An 18,454-nucleotide genomic window follows, 5' to 3' on the forward strand; every position below is an offset into this window, starting at 1 on the left:
AGTCCGTTTTTGGTATATTGCCTACAAATTTATTTATCACAGTAAATAAACAAACAGATCAATATAGGACGGTTTTGGGGTTAGCATTCTTTTAGTGGCCACTAAAAGAATACTAACCGCAAAATCGTCTTATATTTTTATCTATTCATTTATTTACTGTGATAAATAAATTTTTAAGCAATATCCCTGAAATGTACTCCTCCTGATGAATCATATCGGCGCAATACTCGCCAGTTGTAATAGCAGAGAGAAGGCAATTATTAGAAAAATAGAGAAGACTATTTACAAGTTAAATACAGCTGATGCAGCAATATCTTTCAATAAAAAAAAACTGATAATAATAATTCTCTTGACACGCCCTTCTGACATCCGTCTCATCAAACACACTTTAAACAAGGACATGGCTTACTCGTTAAGATCAGCGAATTCATCGATGGACTGTTGAAGGGACTTCTGTCTGCGGAGCCTCCTCTTCTGACAGGCGACGGCGTTGGTGTACAGGAAGCAAGTGTAGGGCTGCACGGAGGTGATCGTCGTCAGGGTGATGGCAGTGCGGGTGGAGTAAGCAGCCACGATCCGGGCGTCGTTGGCGTCCCTTCCTGCAGGAGTGGCAGGGAGGTGATCACAGTATACATATGGAATTAGGATATAGAATCTAGGTCAAAGGCCGAGCACCGGGGCCTATGAGGTCGTTCAGCGCTGAAAGGGAAATTGCGTTAAGAAGGTTTGAAAGGCGTAACAGGAGGAAAACCTGCCAGTTGCACTATGAAACACTTGTTAGAGGAGATGGCGAGTTAGATGGAAGAAAGAGAAAATGAACGGAGGTTCAGTATAAGGAATCAAAGAGGCTACAAGCTAGGGGCTGAAGGGTCGTTGCAAAGACCCTTAATTAATACTGACAGTATGGAAACTGGGCTTAGAATGTGCACATAGATTATAACAGTTGTTGGCGTCCCGCCCTGCAAACTTTTCCTCGAGGGAGTGGGGAGAAACGATTAACATATTTCAAACGTTTTATAGACATATTTTGAAACGAATGGAATAGGGTGAAATGTAAAAATTAAGCCAAAGACCAAGAGCTGCAACGTGTAAGGTCATTCAGCGCGAAAAGGGATACTGAGTAAAAAGGTTTTGAAAGATTGTAACAGAATAAAAAAAAAAAAAAAAAAAATTCGCAGTTGCACTATGAAAAAATTGTTACGAGAAGAAAGAGAATATAAACACAGGCACAGTAAAAGGAACGAAAGGGATTGCAGCTAGGGGCCGTAGGGACGCTGCAAAGAGCCTCAAGTCATGCCCACAGTGCAACATGTGAGGTGCACTGACAGCATTACACCCCTATGAGGAAGACTGGGACTTGTCGCTTGACTGCTGCATTTCGGTCAAGAATAAAACCAAGGTCAAATGAGGTCGCTAGAATGGAAATTCTTCGTGGACTCTTGTCTGTGGTGGGGTGGGGAAGGTCTTAGGCGGTACATTTTTCGAAGAAGAGTTTCAAGTTGTCATAGGTTAGATAGCAGCTATTTACCCCATATCTCTGTATATGCCCCTATGTACGTATTTATGCACGTATGTCCGGAAGAATTCATGACAAAATGCATGCATGCTCTGAGATATATATATATATATATATATATATATATATATATATATATATATATATATATATGTGTGTGTGTGTGTGTGTGTGTGTGTGTGTGTGTGTGTGTGTGTGTATTAAGCTACAAATGCCCTTTAGTATCTAATTCATTCTGCCTCGGAATTAATATATTTTCGTGGATGTTAACCAAAGGGGAATTATTTAGTTGATAATAATTTCGTCCTCTCTTGGATTCGAACCAGCGCACGGAGGCGACATCAGGACTTCAGGAACGCCTAAATCAACCAGGCCAACAAGTAGGATGATTTATAATCAAATAAAAATTTCCCCTTCTGTTAACATATATGAAAATATATTAATTCCGCGGTAAAGTGAACTGGACATTCAAGGACATTTGTAGCTTAATGCACATAGATAAATATATATATATATATATATAATATATATATATATATATATATATATATATGTGTGTGTGTGTGTGTGTGTGTGTGTGTGTGTGTGTGTGTGTGTGTGTGTGTGTGTATTAACAGTGAATGTACATAACATTTCAATCTAGTCATTTCTTCATCAATAAGTACACCAAACTGTCCACTAAGCTGAAATTTGGCTGATTTTAGAGATATATAAATAAGCTGTTATATCTATTATGTGGCAACTGTTACTACCGTTCCAATGACTACGCTCATAAAAAAAAAAAAAGAACATAATAACGAGACACTCACCGAGGCACATTGTCCCTAGGAGGGCGAAGATCGTTAACGCTAGACACCTCATTCTGGAAGCAAAGGAAACACGATAAAGTAAATAAACATAAAAATAAGTATAACACATCGTTTCCAGTCTTTTCTACATAGAAAAGACCCTATTAACTTTTCCAAGATGCGTATTGTGGTGAAAACTAGGCAAGAATCACACTAAATGCTCACACACACACACACATATTCGTTCATAGCGTCAGCAGTGAGAACTTTTGGATAAAAGCAAGGATAAAGAGGGAATAGAACATCCAGTGGCGTCATCCAGTGGCGTCTTAGGAAATCATAGGGTAAGTGAAAGATAATGCAAGATGGAAAGAAAGTTGTCTCCACAGGGAGGGAATTGCAGGGAGAGCACTACCCTGAGTCAATGGAGTAAGGATTTAGGAGTTGTGGAGGCCACAGAGAGGCGGAGTTCAGTGCTTCGGGAATGGGAAGGTGTCTGTAGCATAAGCTTGAGGATGCTTATGGTAGTGACAGTCTTTAGGTATAAGAAGAGTCATTAAGAACTATAATACTGGAAAGACACTAAGAATTGACGTCAACGCATTGATCTTCGAATGGAAAGACACTAGCAATTGACGTCAACACATTGATCATCGAATGGAAAGACACAAAGAATTAACGTCAAAGTATTTATCTTCGAATGGAAAGATGCTAGGAATTGACGTCAACACATTGATTTTCAAAGGGAAAGACACAAAGAATTGACGTCAAAGTATTTATCTCCTAATGGAAAGATGCTAGGAATTAACATCAACGCATTGATCTTTAAATGAAAAGACGCTAGGAATTGACGTCAGTGCATTTATCTTCGAATGGAAAGACACTAGGAATTGACGTCAACTCATTGATCTACGAATAGAAACACTAGGAATTGACATCAATGCACTGATCTGTGAATGAAAAGACGCTAAGAATTGATATCAACGCATTATTCTTCGAATGGAAAGACACTAAGAATTGACGTCAAAGTATTTATCTCCGAATGAAAAGACGCCAGGAATTGACGCCATTGCATTGATCTTTGAATGAAAAGACGCAAGGAATTGACATCAACACATTGATCTTCGAATGGAAAGACACTAGGAATTGACGTAAATGCATTGATCTTTGAATGGAAAGACACTAGGAATTGACGTCAACGCATTTATCTCCTAATGGAAAGACACTAGAATTGACGGCAAAGTATTTATCTTCGAATGGAAAGACGCTAGGAATTGACGTCAACGCTTTTATCTTCGGAACAAGTGTATGTTGGTATTGGGGGATCTGGCATCTTCATTGAACAAATTGCGTTCCTTTTTCAAAACTGAGATTACAAGTGAAGTGTGACAGGAAGAAGAAAGCTATAATGGATGAGAGGTTGTCTAACGTTAGTCTATTTTAGGGCCTGGCTTTGAATGAACCTGTAAGAGAAAAGATTGTACCATTGTGAAAAGGTACAGTCACTCATATAAGTTCATGGATGTCCGGGTGTTTGAGAGAGATTTCCATTTCACTCCTTTCTGGATGACAGGTGTCTGGGAGTGGGAAATTGACCAAATGTTCAACTACCTAACTCTGCTGTAGAAAGTTTCGGTGTGTGCCCGTCTTACGTCACTATACAGACCCGTTGTCCAGAATGGGGTTGGATGGAATACAGCTTTATGCCTGGAGACATCCATGAACTTATATGAGTGACTGTACTGGTGACAGTGGAAACCACAAGAACGTAAGGGCAGGGAATTATGGAATGACCTATTATACCAGAGAAAGAGTCAAGTAAGAAGTTGACAGAAAAAGTGAAACAGGATAGAAGTAGGAAAAGGACAAGAACGGCATTGTTAAGGCAAGACTGTGGGTTTAGGGATCAGGTGTTTGGTGTGACAAAGTTGTGTGAGAATCTTGAAAGCAAAGGGCAAAAGCCGTACATGATGCACATACGGTGACTACAGAGCAATGTGGAGAGTGTTGAGGATATATGTATAAACATACACACACACACATATATATGTGTGTGTGCGTGTTGTTGATGCTTAGGGAAGTCACCTACAAGCGGTAACTAAAGTGTAAACGCATCAGTGGCCACTTTCTTGTGACCAATTTACATAAAATGCTTTCCACTGGACAAATTTCCTTTATTACTAAGTCTCAACTTTATATCAGTCCTAATCTATATCGCGTAGAGAACTCGAATGCGGTGAAGTTTGATTGGTTTATAAGCTATATTTTGTCATAAAGATGAAATAGAACAAAACCAGTTGCCGGTAGGGGGTTATAGGTGACAATTTAAGGAAAGACAGAGAGCGATAGAAAATGGAGTGGAGTAGTAGTAGAATAGAAAGTTAAGGCCAACCGACCTCCTCCTTTGATGACCAACAATGGCTACTGTGAGTCTTTAATCTGATGAGCACTAACTTTCCTTTGATGGTCACTTAAGGATCTTTGATTTTACGAACACTAATTCACATTTATTTACTGGCTATTAAGAGCTCTATGATTTGAAGACCACAATGACCACTGATCAGGGGCACAGATCTGACTGTCATTCATTGGTCTTGATCTGGTGGCCACTAATGATCCATGATCCGATGGCCAATAATAGACATTGATTTAGTGTCCACTAATGGATTCGTGGACCTCAAGAAAAGTGAACTTTTCAAGACGGACGATACGCCACGAGCCTGGTCTTTGAAATCTACCAAAAATGATGAAAACTGACTTCCTCAGCAAATAATCTACAAAATATAGAGGATCTGGACTACCAATAATTATTTTCGTTTGTTATTAAAGCAAATGAAAATGAGGGCAAGAGTGATAGGCGAAAGAAAAGAATAAGTGCTGGACAATAACAGTAAGGACAGCTGATGCTTTGGTAATGAAAAGTGGAGGTAAAACTGGAACAAAAGAAGAACTTTTTTCAAAGCGTCAAGTTGCTGAAGTAGGTAATTTTATCCAGCTATACGTTCTGGTTTCGACAGTATGAACTTTGCTTGCTATTATTATTAGAAAATGTCTCTTATAGGTGATAAAATTAACTTACGAAGGAGAGACAGACAGACAGACAGACAGACAGAGCATTAAATTATGCCCTGTGCTCGGCTTTTACTCCTAAATGTAGGCCTGAAAATGCTAATTCTTGATTGATGCGAATAATTACGCACCAAACAATGCGGAAAGTCTTAAAAAAAAAAAAATCCTTCGGCAAAATTTTCGTTCCACCACAGAAACAAAGTAGACAACTACCAAAGCGTGCCAACGTATCTTCGCGTGTACTGCAATGTTTGAAACAGGTAATGTTATTAACCATTGTTGATAATCATTCCTGTCAATATTTGAACATTTGACAAGGGTGGAATTTGCGTCGGGTTATGTCACTAAAGAACGAGCAGAACTTGAATATTCAAAATCAACTGCGTTTACCTGAAACAGCAACAGTAACTATGATTTACAGTGGGAGACGAGAAACGCTCCATATTTTCGGTTTGGATTGACTTTCAACTCGCAATATACCTCTGAAGATTGGGAGAGACGCCCGATATCGACATTCTTCCCATAAAATCGGGAGAGTTGACAGTTATGGACATATTATCTTATCCTTCGTATGGATTTAGTAAGAAGACTTCGGCGCTGCGTCCATCAACGCTGCTCATTTCCGTGAGATGAACTTTTTTGCATTTTTCATATTACAGTGTCTAAAATATTTTCAAGTGATAAAGAAATGAACGAATGAATGCCGAAATAGATAAGAATAAAAGGTGAATTCATGTTTGCATGATTGCTGGTTGGAACAGGCGGAAACGAACTAGCCATAGTCCTTTGAGAAGCGATACTTTCATAAAACTGACTATCCGATTGAAGCGAAACATCAACACCAGACCTCCTTATGACAGAATCACTCCAGATGGAATCGTAAGTCAGTTATTCACTACGAATAGCAGACTTAATTAACCTGCCACTATATGGGCATCAGAGGATATGGCGCCCTGAGTGTTTACATGGGAAGTGGATCTTATTCCTATTGTCACTTGGATAAAGAAATCTAAGACTTGAGAAATTCCCCTCGACGAGAATCAAGCCCAAACACACACCTGGGATATGCATATGATAAACCCGGTATAAAGAAGACGGAGTTGCGTGGTGTGACGTCGCTTTTATACATCGTCAGTAGGACGAGGCAATCCCGTGGGTGTCACACCTTCCGCGTCGGGCCTTCCTCTCTCACGGCAGCAGGGGAAAACCGCGCAGAAATCCCCCGCCATCCTTCTGACTATCTTTGCTCCTTGGGTGCGTTCACTTTTGAAATGTTCTCGTGGATTCTCGTATAAGATACCTTTCTGGCCCTGTGACAGAAGGGAAAATAAGGGAAGGCTGGTAGAGTACCGAAAAATATTCCAAAGAAGAAGAAAAGTTGTTGAAAAGAAGCAGGAAACTTTGGCGCCTTTTTGACAAGGGTCAACTTACGGATTCGTCGATTCCCGGTGAGCTACTCGTGGAGTTCATTTGTCCATGAATGCTCAACTCCCGCGGGCTACGCATCGCTCTGCGTTCTTGATCTGTCCATATTTCACTTCCATTCAGTGACGACGCCTTTAGTTTCCTTTTTTAATCCAAACAAACCATCACAAGTCTGGCATCATTGTAATTATGATGAAAATTTACAGGTGTCTAAGAAAATAAGGACCACGTCGTAGTTCCTCTTTGTGAAATTTGTTTATTCGAGTATCGACCTGCCTGGGAGAATTTTAATTTTTCACTTTTACATTTCTTGCTTTCAATTCTTTTCCATATCAACAGGCCAGCGAACTGAGAGATGGGCAAAAACAAGAAACCCTACGGGATGTTAACTCAACAATTCATAGACACCATAATCTTTTTATAGCTCTTGTCGGTTTTTATTTTCCTAATCAGCTGCAGCATCTCTCTTCCATTCTGTGGATTTTGTTTCACCGCAAGTAGCAAATCTAGAAGTTTCACGCCTGTTGTTGTGCCACAGACTCGGAACTGTGACCTTCGGTGAATTTTACAGATTTTCCCTCCTTCAAATACTTCTTGGTCATACGTAGAAACATCCCTCAAAATCTATCGTATGCTACCACATTCGAGAGAGGTCAATTGAAGCAACAACAAGAGCATAAATTAGTCGCGTTTATATGACTGCATGTAAGTTTCAAAGCCACATCGACACGTGTGGATGTAGGATGTAAATAGATTTTAGAAAACTGTGCTAACCATTCGCTCATTTAGGTAGGAATTACACAATACAGATCCTGCAGACATTCTACAGGTTTTTAGACGCTACCGGAGGCCGATACGAGTGGGCATCAGAAGCGGCTGACGCTAATTGTCATATTTTTTCATAGATTGGTTGATTTACGAAAATTCACGATGTTCTAAGGCACTTTCGGCCTTTCAGCGCTCATACAGTTGAAATGGGGAGTTAGAGTTGATGGACAGCAAGATTGAAGAAAGGAAGCTGGGACGGAGTTAAAGTAAAAGGCTAAAAAGTGGGTGCGGCCAGGAGACGAAGGGACGTCGTAATAAATCGCTAGTTATGCTTACAGTGCACCACGTGAGTTGTACTGACTGCACTATCCTCACCACTTCCCACCCTTTATGAGGACTTTCTCTAGATGTTGGCAACCATTCTCTAGAACCACTAAGAACGTTGGTTTTTTAATGGCATATTTGCAGCTTTGTAGCTACGCATTACTTCAAACTTTACAAGAAAGAACAAGTAAAAAATGCGCCAAAGTTTCATCGGCGCAGTCGAGTTTTCTGTACAGGGTATAATACTGTATGAAACTCTCAGCCACGGACCACGAAACTCTCAGCCACGGCCCATGAAACTTTCAGCCACGGCCCGGTGGTGGCCTGTGTTATTGGCATCTCTAGGAGTTCAAGGCGCACGATCATGGCCAGCTTTAACCCTAAATAGAATAACAACTGAGGCTAGAGGGCTGCAACTTGGTATGTTTGATGATAGGAGGGTGGATGACCAACATACCAATTTCCGCCCTTCTTACCTCAGTAGTTTTTAAGATCTGAGGACAGACAGGAAATGTCAGGACAGACAGACAAAGCCACCTTCAAAACTAAACTAAAACCAAACATTTGCTATCACTATAATATTACAAGTAATACCTCTGAATGAGAAAGGTCACTGGACAAGACAAGAAGTCCAGTGAAGCCCAGTACCTACTGAAGTGTTTTAAAAGGTATAAACTTGAAGGTAGGAAGTGATTACAGAGTAACTTTACTTTAGGAAAATGAAACATTTCTTTGGACCTTCAAGAAAAAGTAATGAAAACTGCTGTGGTGAATAGCTTTGGGAAAATATGTGGAATCAAAAACCACAGAGATTCGAGTTAGATATAGCATATGAGAAGTCTTGTAGATTCGAGTTAGATATGGCAAAATATTAGTATTTTTGAAGAGGGGATTCTCTCTGTTGTCCACGCCAAGCATCTTATTCTAGTCCATACATTTGCATAAACACAAGGAAGTGAGACACCTCGTGGGCCGCTAGGTCGATTCTCGGGCATTCCATTGAGGAGGGAGAGATGTGTATTTCTGGTGACAGAAGCTCACTCTCGTCGTGGTTAGGAAGTCACGTAAAGCCGTTGGTCCCGTTGCTGAATAACCACTGGTTCCATGAAATGTAAAAACACCATACAAACAAACAAACAAACAAGGAAGTGAGACAACGCATTCCATTAGAGGTGAAATGATTGAGTGTGTTAAAATATGCCAAAGAGAAAGCAGGTTAATTCAATTATTTAGTTACTTATTGCCTGACAGCACCATCTGGAGAGGGTTCTGCGAATGCAGTTATTTTCTTTAGAGTTACCCCTGTAGGGGGTAGTACTATCATTGCACCTCATGTGGCACACTGTAGCCAGCAGCCGCATCCACTTTTTACCCTTTTAGTTTACTTCTCTTGAAGCTTCCATTCTTCAATCTTGTTGCCCAACTTCTCTAACTGTTAATTCCTAGGACAACAGTTGAGTTTTCTCCCAGTTCCAAGTTCGGATCCTCGTGCTTCATCTACTTTATTCCTGCATCTGCTTTTATTGCTTCCAACTACTCCAACTCATTCTATGCACTACCTTAAGGATTGCATGTCCGAAATTACCCCACAGTTGAACTTAACAGCCTAAATTTGATTAAATCAAATCTTTGGGGTTATACTCTTTTTCTTCACCGTTGTTAACGTTTCCTCAGTGTTCTTAGTCTTAGTATTGTGTCTCTTGCTTCCACCTGTTGTTGTTTTGATTTGTCACATATGTGAAGGGAAAGCAATATGGCAAGAGAAGCTGTCTGCACATTATGTATGTACAGACTGAGACAATTTCAGATATTCAAAGCTGCTCAAATCTTCTGTCATTGTGTAGAGTTTTAGCTCTTCGCAGTAGCCGGTCTTTATAGAGTGTGTAGTTGAGTATCTGTGCAGAATATTAAAAGATAATGACTCCGTTTTCAATGGTACCATAGACTATCCGGCATATACAATGTGGGTGAGTTCATTGTAAATTCTTGTTATTAGGGGAGAAAACTAGTTGTGTCTGGCCAAAGATTCTTTGAGATATTTTTGTAATAGTGACAGGTGCACCTATCTAAATTATGTTTTTGATGGCTTAATTTCTTCCTTGAAGGCTAGGCTGTTTTAGTTTTGTATCTCCTGCTTCCACCTCTTGTTGTTAAATTGTGGTAAAACATAACTGCTTGTTTTTTTGGTGCTGGGTGACATTACAAACAGCAGATCACTTTACAGGCTGCCCATGAACAAGAGCCCATGCTAGCATAAGGTTGACTTAAACTAGATGAAGAAGAGGTCTGAGCGTTGATTTCTCAGTTTTGCAACATACACTCTATTCTGTCATGTGATTCTGATATGAATTTCCGATGAAAAGCTGTCTGATTTGATATAGTTGCTTCAGACAGAGTTCTAACTACTGTGATATATGGTAGAGAATATCAAACACTCAGCCTAACTGTATTGTCATTTTCACTAAGGGATCCTCCTGCTTCATTGGACTAGTATTACACTTGTGTTAGGAAGCCGCTTTCCTCTTCTTGAACAGAATCTATTCAGAGAAAAAGGTTTTGCACAAGCTCGCTGCCATAAATAAACAAGGACCAAAGATGGAAACTTTGCAGAAGATTATATTGGTGTAAGATCCTTGAAGTCCTAAAATTGTCTTTTTCGTGATTCTGTTGTACTTGGTAAGACCATTTCTTCAAGCAAGTATTGTGGAATCTTCAGAGCTGTCAGCTTCTGTTCTAAATATCTTATCCAATGCCATGATGATGGATATAGAGGCAAGAATACCGGAACAAGATCTCAGCATTCATCAATGGGATCCAACCTGTGTTCATGTCCCTTCAAAAATGGCACACAAATAAGACAGGAATGAGAATTCTTAGAAAGTCAGATAGACTGTTTTTTATTTGATTTTGATGATACAGTCGTCTTTGTAAATGACATTTTGTTATTCATTTTTTATCATTTTCTTTCAGTATGTCACTACCAGCATCGCTCTTTAAGATAAATGTCTCATACCATGATAAACAATAAACTGATTATTATTGAACTTACTACTCTTAATTTGCCTTTATTATTGATTATTACCCGTAGGGCATAAAATCAAAATACATTTGCTTATAAGAAAGTGTGTATTTACAAAATTGCGACCCTTGTGTACAAACTAAGACAATAAATAATTCAGGTTAAAATAAAGCGGAAAACTGTGTAAGAAATCAACCAAAAAGAGAGGAGCTATGAAAGAAAAAATTAAACCAGGCACAGATCCGTTGACAAAGACTCGTGAATGATCTCGGTGTGATTCTGTCTAGCAGAAGCGACATTTTGGCATCCTGGAACGCAAGCAATTCTATGAACCCAAGAGTTCCTGGAACCCAGCCAGTTCCAGAAAACCAAGCAGTTCCAGGAACCCAAGCAGTTTCAGGAACCCAAGCAGTTCCTGGAAACCAAGCAATTCCAGACAATCTTGGCCCTTAGCCACAGGAAGGTGGGTATGGGAACCCGTTGATGGAGCAGTAGTAGGACAAGGAGTAAGTCGTCGCGAAGTTGGTGGAAGTCGAGGTGATGGTGTACGTGCTGGAACTGGTTGTCCAGACGGTAAGGGCAATTCTTCCCTGTCGATCCGCGGAATCCAGCGCCCTGCCCTCAGAAATCAGTGGGTCCTCGAAGGTGCTGTCCAGCAGTGTTTTGCTGGAAAAGATGAAAAATGGGAGAATGTTGCCAGGGAAGTCAAATAACACCTAATCAAAGTGTCATCTTTAATCAATAGGAGGCCTCAAAATTTTCATTTTCACTTTTTTGTTTTTCATTTCACGACAGCCACAAAACGATGGACAAATATGACTAAGGTACCACACTGGAAAGGCTGCCAAAAGAGGTTGTTTCCTAGTGAAATTGACAAATTTTCGTGAAACTGAGTTAAAAAACATAATGTTGAGTGAATGAAGTAGTAATTATTTATTGTAATATATACAAATACAGAATAAGAGAGAAAGACTTATCAAAGGTAGAATGAAGTTAGAACAATCGGAAAGAAGACACTTTAAACAAAAATAGATATGTAGGTACACAGGCACATAAAGGACTGTCTATCCACTCACTCGTCACCAGCGAGAGAGTCATCCTCAGGGAACATCCCTAGGAACTCTCGTCGATACATCCTCCTCCCCTGGCACGGGGTGGTAGTCACAGCAAAGGCGCAGGTGTAGGGCTGCACGGAGGTGATCGTCGTCAGGGTGATGGCAGTGCGGGTGGAGTAAGCAGCCACAATCCGGGCGTCGTTGGCGTCCCTTCCTGCAAGAGTGGCAGGGAGGTGATCACAGTATACATATGGAATTAGGATATAGAATTTAGGCGAAAAGCCAAGCGTTGAAAGGGAAATTGAGTGTAAGAAGTTTAGAAAGGGAAACCTCGCAGTTGTACTATGAAAAAATTCCTTGAGAGGGTGGGAAGTTAGACAGAGTAAAGAGATATAAACGGAGGTACAGTTAAAGGAATGAAAGAGGTTGCAACTAGGGGCTCAAGGAAGAACCATAAGTAATGTCGACAGTATGGAAACTGGGCTTAGAAACTTCACAAAAATTATAACAGCGTAAACCGGGTTTGTCAAGTCGCACTGTGCGAAGGCAATGATGCCTAGGATGTGATCAGCCTTAGGGGATGACTAGGTCTATGGCTCTGCATAGTCTCAAGTATATTCTCGCAAACTTTGCATAAGGGGAATTAAGATAATAACTGGGTTATAGGCTTCATAAAAATAACAATAGTAGAAATTGGGCCTGTAAACTTGCCTACTGTGAGGCAATACATGGCGTCAGACATTTTGTTCGGGAACTGTAGAATGCAATGCCAATTTTAGGAACACACAAACGCACACACACACACACACACACACACACACACACACATATATATATATATATATATATATATATATATATATAGATATATATATATATATATATACATATGACCACCAAAAAATTTTATAGAAGTACAATTCAATAAATCTCATTTTGGTAAACAATAACAATCTTTTTAAAGTATACATTTCCACAAAAAATATATTAACATACAGATACATAGAAAATATCTGTAAGGTATCTAATTTGTAATTAAGTCAGTGATTTTATATTTAAGGTCATTCTTAAATATTTTACTAATACCAGGGTCCAAATAATACAAGCCAGAGCTGAGGTTAAAATTACAATTGGAAGTAAGTTGTATGATGGTGGATTCTAAAAGACTTCATGAAAAGAAATCTTCCAATCTAGCCATTACTGAACTGCCAAGCCAGTTTATTCTGTGAGAGTTTTCATTTAAAAGAATGAATATTGAATTGGATGTTTGCCCAGTTTTAACAAAATACTTATGCTGTTTAATTCTTACTTCTAAATCCTTGCTAGATTGGCCGATATAAAAAGAGGAACACTTCAAACATGGCCTTTTATATATCATATTATTGCTTTCCATAGGGTCATTTTTTATTAGCATTCCTTTTGGTGTGTTATTAAAGGAAAAAACGAGGTTAACATTACAATGATTTTATGGTTTCAAAACTACTAAAATAAGGCAAGTTTCTTTATCTGTGTTACTTTCACTATAAAACTTCTTGTGGGCTTTATCATAGCATACATCTATGTGAAGGAAAACATAAATCTGTCCCTATTTTTCTCGTGTATTCAATCTCTTGATCCAAATATTGGGGAGTGACAATGTGCAATGCTTGTAAAAAAACATGGGAGAAAAATGTGATATTTTGATATTACGATGGTGGCCTGAATAAAAATGGACATAAGTCAAGTTGTTGGTTGGTTTCCTATAGATGCTGAATTTGCATTGAAATGGCTCTGTATGTATTAAAACATTTAAGAAAGGGAAGCAATTGCCTTTTTCTTATTCTAAAGTAAACTTAATTAATGGTATTTGGTTATACAAATTGGAGAGTAGATCATTTACACCAATAACCTTCCAATTGCAATTTTAACCTTAGCTCTGGCTTGTATTATTCGGACACTTGTATTAGTAAAATGTTTAAGAATGACCTTAAAGATAAAATCACCGATTTAATTACGAATTAGTTACCTTGTAGATATTCTACATGTATCTGTACGTTTAATATAGTTTTTTGTGAAAATGTACACTTTGCAAAAAATTTTATTGTTTACCAAAATTATATTTATTCAATTGTATTTTCATAAACATTTTTTGGTGGTCAGTCACCTCCCTGTATAATCTTTTCATTGTCTTGTCTGTACTTCTGAGCAGTTGGGCTTAATCCTTCGTAAACCTCTTAAATAGAACCCCTGTTTTGGGTAGGTCTGATGATTCTTCAGCTGTTGGATTTCGGGTATATATTTTCTTTTATAATCCCTATCTGCCATTTATATGAGCTTTGTTTGTAAACTTACTTTCATATTTTACCAGTCTATTCAGAAGTCGAAATAACTCACAGCAGTACTCCATTGTTTCACTTTCCTTATTGGATTAAGTCTTTATTTATATATTCATAACGTTCCACATTTTCATGGTCCAGTTTTACGTGTATGTACATATATACATGTACATATATATATATATATATATATATATATATATATATATATATATATATATATATATATATATATATATATATATATATATATATATATAGTATGTATGTATATATATATATATATATAGATATATATATATATATATATATATATATATATATATATATATATATATATATATCATTGAAAGTAAACATACAAATCAGCATAAAATGATGGTAGCAAGGCAGTTGTCAATGCATCACAAAATAATATGTAAAATATAAGTACACAAATGTTTGTCAGACAATGATTTTCAGAACATCAGTGAGACTCACCAAGGCAGACTGTCCCCAGAAGGGCGAAGACAACCAAAGCCAAACACTTCATTCTGAAAACAGATTTTCAAGAAAAGTTAAGGAAAACAAATATACTTGAAGAAATTTCATAGTAATATCTCAGTAACTCTGTTACTGAAAAGGTAACGCGGCGTTACGAATCCTCGGATTAGGAATCTTCTGTGACGCTCCTTGTGTACCACGTGTGTACCGATTATAACAGAATAATTTCGCCTTCCTATGTCAGATGTCAAGGAATTTCAGCATAACTCTTATTAGAAAGTTATGAAGATGAGGAAGTCCACAAAGTATTGCTGCTATTGTATACACAGAAATAAACCCACCTCTACTCAGCCAATCCCGCACACGCAACATGTGCGTACACACACACACACACACACACACACACACACACACACACACACATATATATATATATATATATATATATATATATATATATATATATATTGTGGTAACTTTTTGGATAATTTCTTTGGTTTCTCTGGTAAAGTATGGTTAACTTTCGCTTTTCATAATTCACGAGATACAGTTTGTTGGTTCTTTTTGCTCCCCTCTGAGGGTTTTGTACATATTGTCAAATACTACCCTATATTCCATGTGGGGGACGGGGACCCTTTATTAGGCGAAGATTAATTCTGTTCCCACTGCATATATTTCTTAGTTGTTCCAGTTCCTCAAGCAGGTTTTCAGAGACATTTTCATTCAAAGGCGTTAATAAATAATCGCTAATTTTTAGATGTTGTTTTTCGCACATTCTTTTGAACGTTTATTGCCTTAAGTCTGGCGTTTGTGTTGAATCTTTGTCTGGTCTGGCAGATGATTTACTGAGCAGAGGAGCAGGTTAAAAAAATGTTGGTGTTGCTCTTGTAAAAAAATAAGAGTTCGTAACAATATATATATATATACATATATTTATATATAAATAATAGGGATATATCTATATATATATATATATATATGATATGTATATCTATATATAGTGTATGTAGATATATTATATATATGTATGTATCTATATAATACTATATACGTATGTATTAATATGATATATATAGGTAGATATATATATATGTATTTAATCATTATATATATTATGTATGTATATAATATAATCTATATCTATCTATCTATCTATATATATATATATATATATTAGATAGATAGATAGATAGATATATATATACATATATATATTATTTACGAGGACACTTTTCACCAAGACATTTATTACCATGAACTGAATCTGCCCAGAATGAACAACTTGGTTGTCGATATTTTCTATTCCCGAATAGAATTGCCTCAGTTTGAGAGTCAACAAATTTAGAGTGCTTTCAGCATCAGTACAGGCATATGTCTATCCTATAACGATATTTCGTTCCCTATTTTTCTCATTGTGATCATTCGCCTGGCTATTAGATGTATATGTTTGTGAACAGATGCCCTCATCTGTCCTGTGGTTTTTTTATTCATTTTACTAATCGTAAGTTCAAGATGGGGTCATGTTCGTCTCATTGGCAGACATGACTAACGTTTTGTTGTAGGAGTCACGGCAACAGTCTCCTGAGGCCTTCAGGCATTTTCCGACAGCATTGAACATTTGTAACCCTGTGCCCGGCCTCTTTTCCAAAATAAGTAAAAATAAGCTCATTTTACCAAGTTCAAAATGTTTTTCTAATATTTCTTTTTTAATTTATTTTGTAAAATTATAATCACAGTTCACAAAATACCTCAATAGATCAAAATTTTAACTGTATGACGCGAAACGTTGATCGTCAGTGGACGATACCCGGAAATGACTTCAGAGTATAAATAATTGTCAATCGATGACGCCCGCTCACAAAGAATTAAGTCATTTCGGCCGAAAAATGCTGAAGAGATGTTTCGATTTCTTCTCTAGATTTCTTCTTCTTCTTGTCAGAGGTCATCGAAAAAGTGAAGCCGTGTTTTTCCGACGTCCACCTGTATCGTAAAACGAATGACAGAGATATCCATCAATCCTAAGTGGAAATGAAGTCTGCGATGCCTCGGGGGAGACGTTTCTAGATCACAAACGGGAAGTGTGAGAAACTTCACCTTCGTGTGTCAACAAGTCCCCTACCAATTGGAGGACAAATACATTTTAGATTTTCGCATATAGTTGCAGAGCGTCATTCTCTATTGAAGAGGGAGCAACACTCCGAAAATGTATGTGGATTTCTTCGATGCATTTGTTCTCCAGTTGGTGGTTTTTGTTTATATAAGTTTCAAAGTTTGATCTGTTGCCATAATGTTCATGTGAGGTGCAGATGTTCAGGGATGAACTCTCTACATCCCTCGATGAGACGTCATTTGCAGAGTTACCTCCTCGAGGCCTTGTGCTTCAATGAGGAAGCTGCAAAAGCGGAAATTTATCCGGGGGGAAATGTGAATTACCTACAGTGCACCACGTGAGGTGCACTGACGGTACTACCATCTTCTGAAATAACGATGATGATGATGATGATGATGATATTGTTGAAGGTTGAATATTCATTTCAAAGAGGACAACGACGCCATCAGATTATAAAATGTTTCACGCGACCTATCTCACAAATAAGGGAAGACCGAATTTTCCCAAGCCCCGTTAGACCAAGTCATGCGCACTTCGCCTACAAATAGAGCACGAGCGCGCACCTCTGGTATGTATCAATGAACGCTTAACAAAGAAAACAATGAAGCGTCGTCTGATGCAGCTTTTATATTTAGCTGCTTGACTTGTTTTTTTTATTTTTGCCTGGGCAAGTAATATACCAGCGAACGAAGCTCACCTGACTTCTTTCCGGGGGGGAGGGGGGGGATCGAGTTGAAAATTTTCCGCTTCTTCCTGGTGCTTTCGAGCCGATTATTTGATTATTATTAAAAGCTTCACACAAATATTCGCTTGGAATTTCAGGCGACGATAATCATCTTCGACGCTCTATCACTGAGGAAAGAATATGAAGAGAAGGAATCTCTAAATCGCAAAGGATATGCGAACCTAAATATTCCGATAGCGCTTTGTGGATTTTTGTACTCTCAGGACTTTAAAGGAAACTCCTTGAATTGACTTCCAGGAAAATCCTGCCGCTTACCGTTAGCCGCCGACTTCTGCCTCAAGAAGTTCACTCGTTGCTTATCGCTCGTGGTAGCTCCATCACCCTCTCTCAACCATTGTATCAGAATTAGACGTAATGTTTTTTTTCGACTTTGTATGTGGCATAATTCACATGGATCTATAACGATTTGCCCCCATTTCATTCATATGAATTACAAAACAACATTGCCAATCGATTTAGATCTATCTGAACGTGTTCAAAAGTAATTCACCAGTGATACGAATTCTGACAATAAGCTCCTTCTTAATGAGAAATACTATAATTACTAAGAACTGGACGAAACTTATACTGCCTACGACTCATTTTCTTCTTCTTTTTTAGATATTAACCCTTACAGGACGGGCTACATATATATTAAGGGCATACAGTGCATTTCTGTTTGAACGGCATTGTTGGCTGGGTTTCAGTTCAACATCATTATCTCCATCTCGTAGGCTTAAGCGCACCAATGGACCAGGCTAAATTTAAGGTTTACCAATTTATAAAGAACACATCAGTGGTAAGAGGGAGATTTGCATATGCATAAGGCATAAGATAAATGTTCTAAAACATTTTCTG

At 38.1% G+C, this 18,454-nt stretch overlaps 2 protein-coding genes across 2 annotated transcripts in view; both read right to left on the reverse strand.

Annotated features, from left to right (window-relative positions):
• Window positions 1-6,517, reverse strand: part of LOC135195461 (uncharacterized) — an 8,354-nt gene extending 1,837 nt beyond the window's left edge. Inside the window, exons 1-3 of the mRNA XM_064221692.1 lie at window positions 6,432-6,517; window positions 2,326-2,378; window positions 410-599 (exon numbers count right to left, since the gene is read on the reverse strand). Of these exons, the coding sequence (XP_064077762.1) occupies window positions 410-599; window positions 2,326-2,378; window positions 6,432-6,502 (314 nt within the window). The 5' untranslated portion in view covers window positions 6,503-6,517. The remainder of the gene's footprint in view (window positions 1-409; window positions 600-2,325; window positions 2,379-6,431) is intronic.
• A 4,423-nt stretch (window positions 6,518-10,940) lies between these two features.
• LOC135195462 (uncharacterized) lies at window positions 10,941-17,474 on the reverse strand. Its single transcript, XM_064221693.1, has 4 exons — window positions 17,436-17,474; window positions 14,760-14,812; window positions 11,986-12,178; window positions 10,941-11,575 (listed from the first exon to the last, which is right to left on the reverse strand). Exons 2-4 carry the CDS (start codon window positions 14,809-14,811, stop codon window positions 11,359-11,361), a joined length of 462 nt encoding a protein of 153 aa, XP_064077763.1. The 5' UTR covers window position 14,812; window positions 17,436-17,474; the 3' UTR covers window positions 10,941-11,358.
• Window positions 17,475-18,454: the final 980 nt, after the last annotated feature.

The sequence above is a fragment of the Macrobrachium nipponense genome, chromosome 16 (assembly GCF_015104395.2).
Source record: "Macrobrachium nipponense isolate FS-2020 chromosome 16, ASM1510439v2, whole genome shotgun sequence".
Taxonomy (NCBI): domain Eukaryota; kingdom Metazoa; phylum Arthropoda; class Malacostraca; order Decapoda; family Palaemonidae; genus Macrobrachium; species Macrobrachium nipponense.

Bases quoted from the DNA above. Each gene is read 5' to 3' on its own strand.
- LOC135195462 (XM_064221693.1), bottom strand. From the start codon at position 14,811: ATGAAGTGTTTGGCTTTGGTTGTCTTCGCCCTTCTGGGGACAGTCTGC. The intron at 12,179-14,759 runs GTGAGTCTCACT...CCACTCTTGCAG, and splicing joins TCTGGGGACAGTCTGCCTTG to GAAGGGACGCCAACGACGCC. The intron at 11,576-11,985 runs GTGAGTGGATAG...CATCTTTTCCAG, and splicing joins GACTCTCTCGCTGGTGACGA to CAAAACACTGCTGGACAGCA.